The following is a 13,909-nucleotide window of genomic DNA, read 5'->3' as shown; positions in this document are numbered from 1 at the left end:
AACCAACTGAGCCACTCGGCTGGCCCATTTAAGCCAACTCTTAACCAACAGAGATACCCGGCTGGCCCTGGATGAACTGTTTTAGATTTTAGCATTTGCTACATTTATGGAAGGTTTAATATACAAGTATACAGAAAGGAAGACAAGTTATTTTCTATTCCAGGAGCCACTCTTATTTTGTAATGCGTTTGCCCCAGTGTTTGGATATTTTGGCAGTAAACACCCCAGCATCAATCACACTTCAAGTTTCTTTGGCTATGTGGGCCCATGACTTCCCACCAACTGTCCTATTTCATTCTGTAGTATCTTATCTGGCTCCTTCAGAACACAATAAAAATTCCTATCTCCTTTAGGGCCTGGCCCTTCCTTTGGCCTGATGCTTAATCCATAGGAATGAAGAGATTTTCTAAGAGAATGTCAGTGGTTCAGATAAATTTTTGCTGTCCCGATTTCATTATGTAAATCAACTTGAATCACAAGTTTGTTTTTGGACTCAGGGTAAAAACTGGAGGTCACTCCGGCCATCCCTGAAGCCAGGCCACGTGACAGCCCTTTGGCCTCTTGAGGAAATGTGGCTGCCCCAGCCACTGGTTTTATTAAGTGTGGTCCCAGCTAGAACCTTAAAAGGAAATGAAATTCTCTTTAAATCTATCAAGAATTAGACAGAGAGCATGGGTTCAAGATTGTTTTTATTTTCAGAGCCTGCAACAGTTAGCAATACTAGCTAAGCTGGTACAATCTGAGGCCATCCCACCTCCCTTTTCAGGGATTCAACAGAATCCCTACAAACAAGATTAGAGATCAACTGAGATGTGTCTCAGTGTGGGGAAAGGTCTCCCTCTACCCTTCCGTTCCCCTACTCCCCACATACTTTTTCTAACAAGATTGTTTTATAGCCAAATGCAACTCAAACCCATTAACATGGCAACCAGTCATCTCCAGTATCACTGGTTCCCTCCCCATCCCCAGAATAGGAAGCCAAGGCAAGCGGGGAGACTGACTCTCCGTAGAAGACAAACTTGGCTACACCCCAATGGAGCAAAGGAGGCCAGCGCCTGATGGTGGGGATGAGCAGGAAGCTAACATTCCTGTCCACAACCAATCAAGTCAGCCCAGCTCCCCGGATGGGAGGTGTTCCTCTGAGACCCCTACTTCCATGGGGTTAGAGGAGGAGGCAGCTAACTGGTGATGATGCATCACTCCGTCCCTCAAATTAAAACATGATAAACTCAGAGTTTTACCTTCCAACTCCCCCACGCTGCCTCCTGAGAAACACATTCCACAGTTATCTCTATGCCAGGACCCACTCCCTTCTCTTCACACCCAGGGCTCCCAGCCCCTCTCCCCACCCTTGGATGGGCCAGCCAACACTGATTTGATACTCCTTGACTCATAAAATGACTATTTTTAGAACATTCCAAGCTATCAGAGTATCAGAGTAATAGAAGGAAGACACTCAGTGTATACTCCCCTTCCCCATCCCAGAGCCCACCCATGCTTGCCACCTCTAGTCTGGGATACCTACGCTACCATGTCCCAACACTGACCTGGGGGTGGCCCAATGGAAGCTGCCAGAAGTGCTTTCCTGTGACTCCTATACCAGCCAACATCACAGAGAACTGGGGCAAAAAAGAGCAGGGTCACCCCCCGCCCCCCCCAAACAGATCTCAGTGGCCTTCAAGGTAGGTCTGGGAGGTTTAGCTTATGTCCTGGAGCCAAGGCCGAATCCAGTGCCTGCTCCCACCAGTACCTCAGTCCTTGGCTTTAAGTAGCAGCAGCCCCAGTACCACAGCGCCTCCTGGGAGTGACAGAGCTCCTAGTTCTGTCCACGACTTAAGTTTGCCTCTTCTCCCCACTCTCCCTTTTTCATTAAAAGCAGAGGTAGTCCTTGGGATGATGAAATCCTACCTAGAATGGCAGTATTGTGAATCAAGGAAGCAGTTAAATTAAGTCTCCAGGAGTTAAAAAAAATAATAAAATAAAGTGATTGATGAGGTTGAATAAATTAAAGACATGGGTTAACCCACAAAGACCATCTTCTTCCCAGGCTGCCTTTGGTATTTGGCCAACAGCATGTCCGTCTGTTATTTCTCTCCACTCCCACTCTCCTACCCACCCCTCAGCCCCGCTCCTGAGGGGCTGGCGCGCAAGGACGCCCTGGGTGGTTCCTCCAGCTGTGGGATGAGCTGCCAAAACATCTTGGTGCTCGGAAGTGTGCTGTGGCATGTGACAGACTTGGCAGACTGTCCTGGTGCAGGGACGGAAGAGGCGTAGCCAGCAGGATGCTCTGGGCTCCGCCCCTGGGAGTGTGGCAGGTGGGTTTAAGGCGGGAAGCCCCAGGCCCTCTCTCCAAATGTCACACAGCTGGTCCCTTCACTCCAGTGTCTCTGCAGCAGAGCGGAGGGGGGAGGGCGGGCTGCTGCTGTCCTCAGAGCTTCTTCAGGCGGCTGTACATCTCCCTCTTGCTCTTCTCCCCTGCCCAGGTCCGGCTCTTGGTGCGGAACTTCTTCAGGTCTTCTTTAAAGTCCTCATGATGCATGGGCCGGTAGCTGGGGGGCTCACAGTGGGACTGGGGGACAAGAGCGGGTGAGGTCAGGGCACATCTACCTTCCTACCCCCCGGCGCTGCGAGGCTGGGAGCAGCGGTACAGATCTGGCTGGAGAGTTCTAGGGCCCCTCTTGTGCAGGGCAAATCCCTGGGCCCCTGGCTGAAAACACCACAACCACCAGACAGATCCAACTGTCCAACCCGGGCTCCCCATCTTACCTGGCATTTCAGGAAGAACTCCTTGTATCCGCCCTTCAGGACATACAGCTCAGGGTAGTGGAGTCTGGGGTACTCGTTACCAAGCCGATCTCTCTCTCTCACGTAGCGGCACCTGGAAAGGGAGCCACAGCAAGGTGAGCTCTTCCAGGTGACCACGCAGCCAAAGCAGTGACTGAGGAGAAGTACTTACACACCTTCCCAACTCTACATTCATTCATGGAAACAATCGGTGCTGACTTTCCTGGCCAAGTGTGATCTTTAGAAGTGTCAGAGTCAGTGTCACTGCTTGTATTGGAAGGTGGATGGTCTCTTCCTAAAGTTCCCTTTTCCAAGTTAAACAGCCCTAGCATCTGAGCCCTGCCTGGCATCCTCCCTGCCACCATTCACATGTCATCTGCAGTGACAGCCTCGAGCCAGCTTCCCACTCATGTCCACCCTTACCACATCCCCAGCCTCCTCTGCCGTCTGTCCCCACTTTCTTCCTGTGGCTTCTCCACAGGCTGAGCTGCTCCCTCCTCAGGGCACCTGCTCGCATCCTATGTCTGGACTGAATACTAAATATTCTCCTCTGATGTCCTCACCTGGCTGGTGGCTCCTTACTGCCCAACCCTTGGTGCAAAAGCCAAAGTCTTTACAGTGGCCTACACCTTGTCACCTCGACTCTCCACTCCAGCCACTGTGGCCCCCCCTTGCTGTTCCTCCAACCTGCCCAGAAGCACTCAGGTCTGGTCTTATTTTTCTCAGAAGCACCTTCTAATGTAGTGAATATTTATTTACCTATTTATGATGTCGGCCTGCCTCCTGCCTACCCTGAAATGTCAGCCCCTTGAAGACAGGGGTTTGTCTGTTTTGTCCACTATTCTCCCCAGTACCTGGGATGGTATCTGGCACATTGAGAGGTAAGTGTCTGTAGAGTAAATACTTCCACTCGAGAATGGACCTTAGGTCTTGCTCAAACCCCACCTCTTGGTGTGATCATGGCTTTGTGCTAGTGCAGGGCAAGTCCTCATCCTTAGGAGGCAACTGTTGAAGGACCTGGGGAGACGGTCACATACACCAAGTTCCTGCTGGAGTCATGTGTGTGCCAATGTGGCAAAACAATAGCAATTGGTGAAATCAGGTCAAGCACGTGCCCCTTTCTGAGCTTTGAAATGGTTCCAAATAAAAAGGTGGCACAAAACAGGGCCCTGGGGAAGTCTCTCTGGGGCCATCCTAGTTGCAGCTGCACTCCGCCCTGCCCACCTCGCTAACCATCGGCAGCGCCTGTCATGATCACCCGTCTCCTTACTGGGACCTCCCTGCATCAGGCGCCCATCAGTCCTGTTCACTGCTGTACCTTCACTGCCTCAATAGTGCCTGACCCATTCCAGGCTTGCAGTCCTTTCTCAAGGGACATGGATGACAGCTGGGCAGCTGCCTGCTGTCTTGCTTTTCAGTATCAACCTTCACTTCTGAGCACATTTTTCAGCACCAGTGCTGTCACCATTAGTGAGAGCTTAGAGGATGCTATTAGAGCCTCAGAATATCACTTTAAATCTTAGGTCAGTGTTGTTTTATTGTAATTATACTTCCACCTATTTTGGTATAAAATAGATCTTTAGATAGTAAATTATAACAGGGTCTTAGATACCAAAGCCCAAACAGAGATTCATGGTAATAAGAGGTACATGTGGGGGCATTTCTTCTCACCCCCAGTGTGGCAATCACGTGAAAGTATACAACCCACTCCCTTTGCAAACATAGGTGGGTGTGACAAGTGTCTGAAACATTGAGTTTCACAAGGAGTTCACACTTTTCTGGCATTTGCACATATAGCAACCACATTGTACTTGAAGGATGTCACTTGGAACAGTAGCCGCACGGTTAGAACTAAGGACAGTGGGGGAAATTGGAAGAGCCAGAGTTTAACCCAATTAAAGAAGGTTAAACAGTGAGACACGCCCAATAGCGGCGAGGACTAACTCAGGAGCGGGGGCGATGGTGCAAGCCCAGCTCCCCGGGGGTTACTGCACGGGCAACACTAGCTCCATAGACAGGCTGGACTGGACAAGCCCACAAGCCCTTCCCAGCAGAAACTGTCAGGTTAAGCCGAGAAACTGCTCAGTGAAGCTATTCGTGACATCAAGCGACTGCTAAATAGAGAATTTGAGAAGACATCTATTACATGTCAATTCACACTTTCACAAAACCGTGTGTTTACATGCCACGTGTGCAGGCTAAGGCACGAAAATGATGCGTGATATGCCAGTTCTGGGCAGCACTTACATGCGAGGGCCTCGTTCAGAAGAAAACTCGCAGTGGAAGACCACGATGACACGCTTGCCATCAGAGGGCACGATGGGCTTCTTGAGTAAGAAGTCTTCAACCTCCTCTTCCATGTGCAAGTTCACTGCACCCTGTGAAGGCACCACAGACACTTGGCACCTGCATGTGTCATGCTTGCAGCAATGATTCTGCAACAGGGATCTTTAAATGGGCACTATGTATATTTTATGAGTGCTTTTTGTGAGCTTGGGGACTTTCACAAGCCGTAAGACAGTGGCAAACACTAACATTGTATTTAAAGTACTTCCTTATCATACTTTAACACTATTTTATTGGTGAAAAGATGAAAATGCACAAGCAGTTACTTTCTTCCTGGGAAGGTGTGTCCCAATACCCCTCTCCACTGGGCAGCTTAACTCAGCCACGTTGCCAGAGAGCCCTGGGGTGTTCAGGCCTGGCTAAAATCAGTGGCAGCACCTCCACATGCCCTTGCTGGTGATGGTGTGAGGGCCAGAAGAGGAGCATCTGCTGTACAACGCGGCAGAGAGCAGTAGAGGCCAGGGACATTCCCTCAGGGCACCGGGAATCAAAGGTCTCTCTCACAGAGGTCTCTTAGTTCTCATAGCCAGCATGTGAGCTAAGAAGCGGCCAGGTGTCACCATCTCCTTTTTCAAAAGTCACAGAGGCTGTCTATTCTCCTTCTATGCTTCCCATGATAGCAGGGCTCCCCAGTAAGCCTCAGGATCCCATACCTTGATGTGACCTCCCTCATATTCGTATGGATATCGGCAGTCGATGATAACAAACTCTTTAATGAGGTTGGCAAACTTGCCATTCAAAACAGATGCCATCTGTGGAGAGAAAGCCCAGGAGATTCAGCTTTAGCTGCCAGAACAGCTAGATTCAAATACTCTATGGGAGGCAGCTTCCAAAAAGATGACTTACAATTTCTGGAGAGATGTATTTTAAATCCTGATGTTTCCCAGCAACTGTATGAAAGAGATAACCCTTAAAAAAGAGAGAGAGACACTTAGCAAATCTGAAAGCCTATAAACACTTAATACTGATTACCTGCCTGGTAAGAGGCAGCATTAAAAAAACAAACATTAATCTAATAGGTCATGCTAGTTACTCGTTGAGGCCCTACATTAATATCCAGGCATTTGATTTTTGCACAAACCTGTAAGGCATATTATCCCCATTTCCAAAGGTTAAAGCAGCTAGTCTGCCAGATCTGAATACAGAAACCTCAGGTGATTTCCTTTCCTTTCCTCTTACTTTTTTGTCAGGGATCCTCATCTCAGTTGCCAGACTGTGAAGAACACTTGAAAAAACAGTGAGAAATGCACTTCACTCATGTACTGAGCACCTACTACGCCCAGCACAGTGCTAGGAATGGAGATGGGAAGGATGAGACCTGGCCTGGTCTTGAGGAGGAAGATGGGCACACCAGCAATTTCTCATTGTGGCAAGTGCCCGAATCAAGAGCTCACCCATCCCCATGGTCATGTGCAGGGTCATCATGACAAACATCACCAACAGCTTCAATTCAAGTGGAAGGGTCCACGAGCCAGGACACACTCAGGTCTTGGCTTGTTACTCCCGTCCACTAGAATTGTCTCCTATTTTTTAACCTCCTGTGTCTCCCTGTTCCTTCAAAAGCCCCCTGGCTGAAATATCGTCAGGCCAGACCCAATCTGCCAGCTGAGACAAAACCCCTTTATGTCTCCTAGCCTGCTGACACTGCGCTGACATTGCCTTCAATATACCACGTGGTTGATGTCCACACGGTTCGACAGGTCTTACTGACCACATGTAATGTTTTCTGAGGGAAGGAACTGGGTCTAATTTTTGGAATCTTTGACTAATAACACATAATAATAAGTACTTTAATAAATGTTAGCTAAATAATGAATAAAAGATTGGTTTAGTAACCTTCAAGTCATATGTGGTTAAACAAGCTGCTACTGTCACACCCCATCCCACCCTCATATTTGCCACAGCCCAAAGGTGGCCAACTCCTCCCCACAGCCAAGCCGGCAGTCTGTCAGCAGATCTCCCTCTGCACCTCCCCGGGGGCTTTTCCCTCATCGGCTATGCTCCTCTAGACAAGGAGAAATTCAGTCTCAACCCTGGACCTTCTGCGAGAACCTTTTGATATACAGACGTGTAGCAAGGCCACAGGTTTATTTCTGCATATTTATACTTTTCTGTATTATTATTACTTTTATAATCAGAAACACAGTTTCCAGAAAGCCTGGCCTTTGGGTTGAAGTCAAGGTGGCCGGTGAGCAGCTTCTACTGAAAACCTCTGATTGGCACCAGTAAGGTCTCCAGTTCCAGAGACCAAAACACATCTGATCATGAGTTTGTTTCCTTTATCTTTAAAAATGTCCAACTGTGTCCCGTTGGGAGCACCCCAGAAGCCACCTGAAGGAAGGAGGCAGGCTGAGGGGGTTCTAGGTAACCCCCACCCGCCTGCATCACAGACAGAAGCTAGCACCTGCTTGCAAATACCTTGGAGAAGTCTCCTATAAGGTCCCTTGGGTCATTATCCAAAATGTTCTCAATGGTCCCTTTTGGGGAAGATACCAGGGATGAAGATTGATGTAGAATCTGTAATAAATCAAAGGCGGAAAATGAGGCCAGGGTTCTAAATAGGACTTTGGAAAACACTCACCTGGAATATGTCGTAAGGAGGGGATTAAAATGTTAACGTTGATACAAATACAGATTTTTCATATTTGATAGACTCTAGAGTGAAAAAAGCAAGGGTTACTAAGTCTACTGGTTACTACGTCTACTATGATTACTACTAACTGAATTGGTCTGAAACTGTTTTCCTTCCCGTTTTTAAAAAGGGGGATTGGGCCGGCCGAGTGGCGTGATGGTTAAGAACTGGCTTGGGATGCCAGAGGGCCCCGGTTCGGATCCCACATATGAGGGCCAGTGACACTGCCCTCCACAGCTAAGATGCTGAACAACAGCTCAACCTGGAGCTGGGCTGCCGTGAGTCGCTGGCGACGGCGTAGGCTGCAGCCCCTGTGGCAGTGGGTTGCCATGGGCTACCGTGTGTAGCCAGCAGCCAGCGTGAACGGCCAGCAGCCGCAGTGAGTGGCCGTCCAGAATCCGGCGACTGATCTGCCTCGCCCGGGAAGAGCGCAATGATGATGCCAACTTGGGCCAGTGAAGCAACGTCCTCCACAACTAGACTGAAGAACAAAACAACAGCAACTTGTCTGTTCCCCTTCCCCCAATTCCCAGCGCTGTTCCCATCCCCCCAATTCCTTAATAAAAATCTTTAAAAAAAAAAAGGGGGATTAAAAGTAAGGCTAAGTCTAAAAAAGTATTTCTTAGCTCAATTCGCTGAGAAGCTCTAGGACTGCCACAAGTACCCCTAGAGGACAGTGTAGTCTTTAAATACTATTTTCCACTAAGAGAAACCAGGACTTTTTTTTTTTAGCTGAGCCATCCTGCTACCTGTTGGCAGCTCAGCGGCAGCTCAGCTCGGGCTGGGCATCGAACCGCTGTTGCTCAGAGCTCACACTCTTGAGCGAGCTCTTAACCAACTAAGCCACTCGGCCGGCCTCGAAACCAGGACTTTTTAATGAAGTGATTACTCCAAGTCGGGACAAGAAAGCTATCAGACCTCTAACGGTATGTCAAAAGGGCTAATTGTGGGGAGGTAAGAATTTCTTCAGTTTTCTTCAGCACTCAACATATTAAAAAGATTGATAAATTGAAATACACTTAAAAAATCAAGAAATTCTGTTCATCAAAAGAATAATATTAGGAGAAAGGACAAGGCCGAGTGGGAGGATTTACCCAATAAAAATTCATTTCTGAATATATATATATATATAGTACCCCCATAAAAGAAACAACCTAATAGAAAAATGGGCAAAAAACTTGGACAAGTAATACAGGGAGGAAAATGTAGGACCAAGAAAAATGACTATCAGGGGAATGCAAATGAAAACCAGACATCATCCACTCACCAGAGTGGTTAAAATAAAGGGATGGACAGACACCACCAAATACTGGTAAGGATGTGGGAGAAATGGAACTTTCATACACTGTTGTGAGCACAGACACTTTGGAAAACTATTTGGCAGTGTGTACTAAAGCTAAACACACAACTAGCATAGGACCAGCATTTCCATCAGAAATGAAAGTGTACACTTACAAAAAAGAAAAAAAAGTTTATAGCAGCTTTATTCATAGTAACCAAAACCTGTGAACAACCAGCCAAATGTCAATCAATAGTAGAACAGAAAATCGATAGTCTGTTCATGCAATGAAATACTACACAGCGATGAAAAGTACCTAGGGTCGGCCGAGTGGAGCATTAAGAGCTGGCTTGGGATGCCAGCTCTGTGCAGCAGAGCCCCGGTTCGGATCCCACATGAGGGCCAGTGACACTGCCCTCTACAGCTAAGATGGTGAACAACAGCTCAACCTGAAGCTGGGATGCCGTAAGTCACCGGCCACGGCGTAGGCTGCAGCCCCTGCTGCAGTGGGCTGCCATAAGCTACCGTGTGTGGCCAGCAGCCAGTGTGAGCGGCCAGCAGCTGGTGTGAGCTGCCAAGAGCCACCGTGAGTGGCCATCCAGAGACCGGCGACCGATCTGCCTCACCCGGGAAGAGCACAACGATACCAACAAGGGCCAGTGAAGCGACGTCCTCCACAGCTAGACTGAAGAACAAAAGGACAGCAACTTGTCTGTTCCCCTTCCCCAGATTCCCTAGCGCTGTTCCCCTCCCCCCAATTCCCCAATAAAAAAAATCTTAATTAAAAAAAAAAATACCCCATGGATACACACAACAGGCGATTCTCACAAAGACAACACTGAGCAAGAGAATCCAGACATAAAAAGCAAAACACAGTGACAGTCTGAGGCCAGATCCGTGCTACTGAGGGAAGAGGTACAGGAGGGGCTCTGGGCTGCTGTTAAAGCTCTTTCCTGATCACAGTTGGTATTTATGGGGTGTGTTCACACTGTAAAAACTCACTAAGATATACACTTACTTGCACGCTTTTCAGTATGGTAAAACACTTCAGTAAGTTCTATTTAGAAAATAAAACCTCAGGAGCCAAACTGAGAGGCAGTCAGATGTCAAAAGATCACCTTTTGAAACCCTGGTTAAATGAAATAATGAATCCAAGCAACAATTATCAGTGGCTGCCTAGCACACTGCATCTCTTGATCAAAGGAAACAAAATCACCCATGAAATACTCTTGCCAAAGAAAGGGAACCTGAATTTGATCAAGCCTTTCTAGAGTCTAGGTTTATGAGTAATACAGGGGATAGAAGACAAGGTTAGAAGACGCTGATGGACTGTGGAAACCTCTACAGGACAAATGACCTGATTTCTTCAACAAATAAATTGCAGGAGGGAAACAAAAAGATGAGGAACAGGAACCCAAATAATAAGAGACCTATTAACCAACTGCAATGTACAGACCTCATTGTATCCAGATTTAAAGTAACAAAAAGGTAGTTAGGAGACAATTGAGGATGATATTAAGAAAATAAAAAGGCAAATCCCAAGTATGGCAAGAGTAAAAGGAAACAGATATTCCTAAATATTGATAGATACATAAGCTAGAAGCTTTCTGAAAGGCAACTTGTTGACATGTATACAATGCAACGTTTCATAAACGTTCCTGCCCTTTAACCTAGAATTCCACTTGTAATTAGAAGAAATAAAATGGGCGTAAAGTATTAGGCACCTAGAGTAGACAATGTGAGGCACCAGGGCTAGATGTTTTCATGGATGGAATCTAGCTAACCTTTAAGACAACTGATATTTACTCAAACCTTTTCATGCTATAGAAAACATGGGCAGTTTTCCAGTTTCTTTTATAATGCTTAATACCAAACCGTACAATGAAGGAAAAACAGTGTAAATAAAAGCAATTCTAATAAGCCAAACATGACATTTTGAGAAGCAAGATTAGTTTTAAAATCAGGAAATCTATGGAGGTAGACAACAATATATAATATAGTTAAAAACATGAAGTAATCACAGCTGGGATACAATAATGTTTTCAAGGCTATAGTACATAGAATAAACAGAATTAAGTAATGCAAAAGAGCAAAGGACTTACGCCCAGGGAACCATGAGTCTTTAAAGAAAGGTCACTCATCCGAAGAAATGGCTAATGGTCAATAAGAAATGAAGAGGGCTGGCTGAATGGCGCATTGGTTAAGAGCTGGCTTGGAACGCCAGCTCTGAGCAGCAGGGCCCCGGTTCGGATCCCACAGGAGGGCCAGTGACACTGCCCTCTACAGCTAAGATGGTAAACAACAGCTCGACCTGGAGCTGGGCTGGCCAGCAGCCAGCGTGAGTAGCCGTGAGCAGCCATCCAATGGCTGGTGAGTGACTGCCTCACCAGGGAAGAGCGCAATGATGATACCAACATGGGCCAGTGAAGCGACATCCTTCACAACTAGACTGAAGAACAAAAGGACAGCAACTTGTCTGTTCCCCTTCCCCGACTCCCCAACGCTGTTCCCCTCCCCCAACTCCCCAATAAAATCTTTAAAAAAAAAAAAGAAAGAAATGAAGAGATGCTCAATCTCCCCCCGGAGTCAAGAAACAGACACCAGGTACCACTTTTCACACATCAATCAAAACAGCAAGGCCTCCGAGGAAGGATAACATTCGGTGCTGGGGAGATTTTGCAGAAGTGTGTCAATTCGTGTTTCTCATAGGCATGTGCATTGCTGACTCCTTTTCGAAAGCAGATATAGTGAATGTACATAGCATTTACCCGAGCAACCCCATTTATTCTCCCCAAAATAAACCTGTAAGGATGGTAAATATCGTAGCTGTTTATAGTGTTAAAAAATAGGAAACAATCTAAATGTTAATCAACAGAAAAATAGCATAGCAATAAAGATTCTCATGCAGCTTTTTAAATATAATTTACATTTGTCTACTGACCTACAGAGATGTTCATTAGTAGAGAAAGTTTCAAAATAACATGAAATCACATACAACTATAAGCAACGCCATTTATTAACTTGGGCGATTAGAAGTCGATATACTGAACTTGACACCAAAGAGGATATATATATATTTTTTGAGCACAGGTGAAGCCTTTATAAAAATTTTATTAGGCTATATACAAGAGGTCTGAATTAAATCAATGAAAATAAAGGAACTAAAATACCTAAAACTAAGTGATAATGAAAAATTCTACAAAGTTGCAAGACAAACCTAAAGTAGTGGGAAACTTATAGATCTAAATAGATCAGGTATAAAGATTAAAAATAAATGAATTTAGCCTAAAATTCACCAAGCTAGAGACAGCAACACAGCAAACCCAAAGAAACAAAAAGCCCTAAGAAAAGCCTGCTCTCCCGAGCCAGAGGACTTGGAAAAGGGCAGCCTTTCAAGATAAAACTTTTAGACAATATAACACTCTACTCCAGCCAACACCAAGAGAAAAATCATGGCCTCATCAACAAGGGGGGAGCTTAGATGTCTGCCCTTGCCCAGCTGTAATCAAGTGTCCAATCTCCGCTCCACTAGGATAGTGTGAGTGGAAACCTTAAACTCCCACTCCTGCCAAGCGACGACGAGGCTTGCCTCCCTTTTAAGTCTCGTGCCATGGGCGGCTGTGTTGGGGAACCTGAACTTTCATCCCCACCTTCCCCACAGCCCCCGAGGAGGCCTGCTAAAACAGAAGATTGACATAGACCAGAGTCTCGTGATACCCACAATATAGATACAACTGAAAAATCACTTGTCATACCAAAAACTAGGAAAATCTCAACTTGAACAGGAAAAGACAACAACAGAAGCCAACAGCACGACACAGATGTTGGAATTATCTGAGAAGGATTTTAAAGCAGTCATCATAAAACTGCTTCAATAAGCAATCACAAACACACTTGAAACAAATAAAAAACAAAAAGCAAGTCTCAGCAAAGACAAAGAACCCAACAGAAATTTTAGAACTGAAACATATAGTAGCGCTCTCCTCGGGCAGAAAGGAACCTGCAGAACGCACCTCCTGGGGCTTCTCTGGACTAGCTGCCTCTTCGGGACTGGGCCAAGCCATGCTCTTCCTCCGCTTCGTGTTTCCAGGCGGGGACTCCTCTTGAGATCGGTCAGATCTTTTCAACACTGACCGCATGGTGGAGCTACATGGGGAAGAGGAGTCAAACAGCTTGCATCGATTGCCCTTTGGGGAAAAAAAGAGAGAGCCATCTTTCATTAAGACCTGCTCGCTTGCATGGTAAAGAGAATAGACGTAGGGCTTCGTGGGATGGTTTAAATTCACCTTAAATTAGGAAACAGACACTGCCCATTCACCTAGTTCCACCAACTCTTGTAGGGCCTGGCATCTAGCGGACTAAGTACCTGGGGCTCTAAGAACAGGTACTAAGCTGATATTGTATGGAGATGAGGAAGACAATCCACACCCTTGAAAAGCTCCCTATCTATACAGGGTCCTAAGAGTCAAATAGCTGTCACCTCCCAGGCAGGAACACATCTTTGGCATCCTCTGCCCCTGTGTTGTTACTTGCACCTGGCTTGAGCATCTCAACAGATTTTAATACCCATCTAAACCCAGAAAAGATGTGAGGTGGTTAGATTGTACTATAATACAGAGCCAGTAAGGCGGTTAAAACAGTTAAGTGTGTAAGTTTTGGGGATGTGGGGGTTCACAGAGGAGCAAGTCTTCCAAAATTGTGTTCAAAAGTCCTCTCTAGGGCCGGCCAAGTGGCGCGATGGTTAAGAATTGGCCTGGGACACCAGAGGGCCCCAGTTCGGATCCCACATATGAGGGCCAGTGACACTGTCCTCCACAGCTAAGGTGCTGAACAACAGCTCAACCTGGAGCTGGGCTGCCATGAGTCGC

General features: G+C 46.5%; 1 protein-coding gene across 4 annotated transcripts in view; it reads right to left on the bottom strand.

Moving 5' to 3' along the window:
- Positions 1-681: 681 nt before the first annotated feature.
- CDC25A (cell division cycle 25A) overlaps positions 682-13,909 on the bottom strand; it is a 27,285-nt gene continuing 14,057 nt past the window's right edge. For 3 of the 4 annotated variants that reach the window (XM_019630628.1, XM_019630619.1, XM_019630638.1), the window contains 7 exons: positions 13,055-13,228; positions 7,549-7,647; positions 5,977-6,039; positions 5,784-5,882; positions 5,032-5,162; positions 2,767-2,878; positions 682-2,569 (listed from right to left, as the gene is read on the bottom strand). In XM_019630628.1, the coding sequence (XP_019486173.1) occupies positions 2,429-2,569; positions 2,767-2,878; positions 5,032-5,162; positions 5,784-5,882; positions 5,977-6,039; positions 7,549-7,647; positions 13,055-13,228 (819 nt within the window). In that variant the 3' untranslated portion in view covers positions 682-2,428. The remainder of the gene's footprint in view (positions 2,570-2,766; positions 2,879-5,031; positions 5,163-5,783; positions 5,883-5,976; positions 6,040-7,548; positions 7,648-13,054; positions 13,229-13,909) is intronic. The other variant, XM_019630609.1, reaches the window with a different exon arrangement.

This window comes from Hipposideros armiger, unplaced genomic scaffold (genome assembly GCF_001890085.2).
Source record: "Hipposideros armiger isolate ML-2016 unplaced genomic scaffold, ASM189008v1 scaffold_18, whole genome shotgun sequence".
In the NCBI taxonomy this organism is placed as follows: Eukaryota; Metazoa; Chordata; class Mammalia; order Chiroptera; family Hipposideridae; genus Hipposideros; species Hipposideros armiger.
The sequence above is the reverse complement of the archived record's forward strand: the minus strand, read 5'-3'. Positions and strand labels throughout refer to the sequence as shown.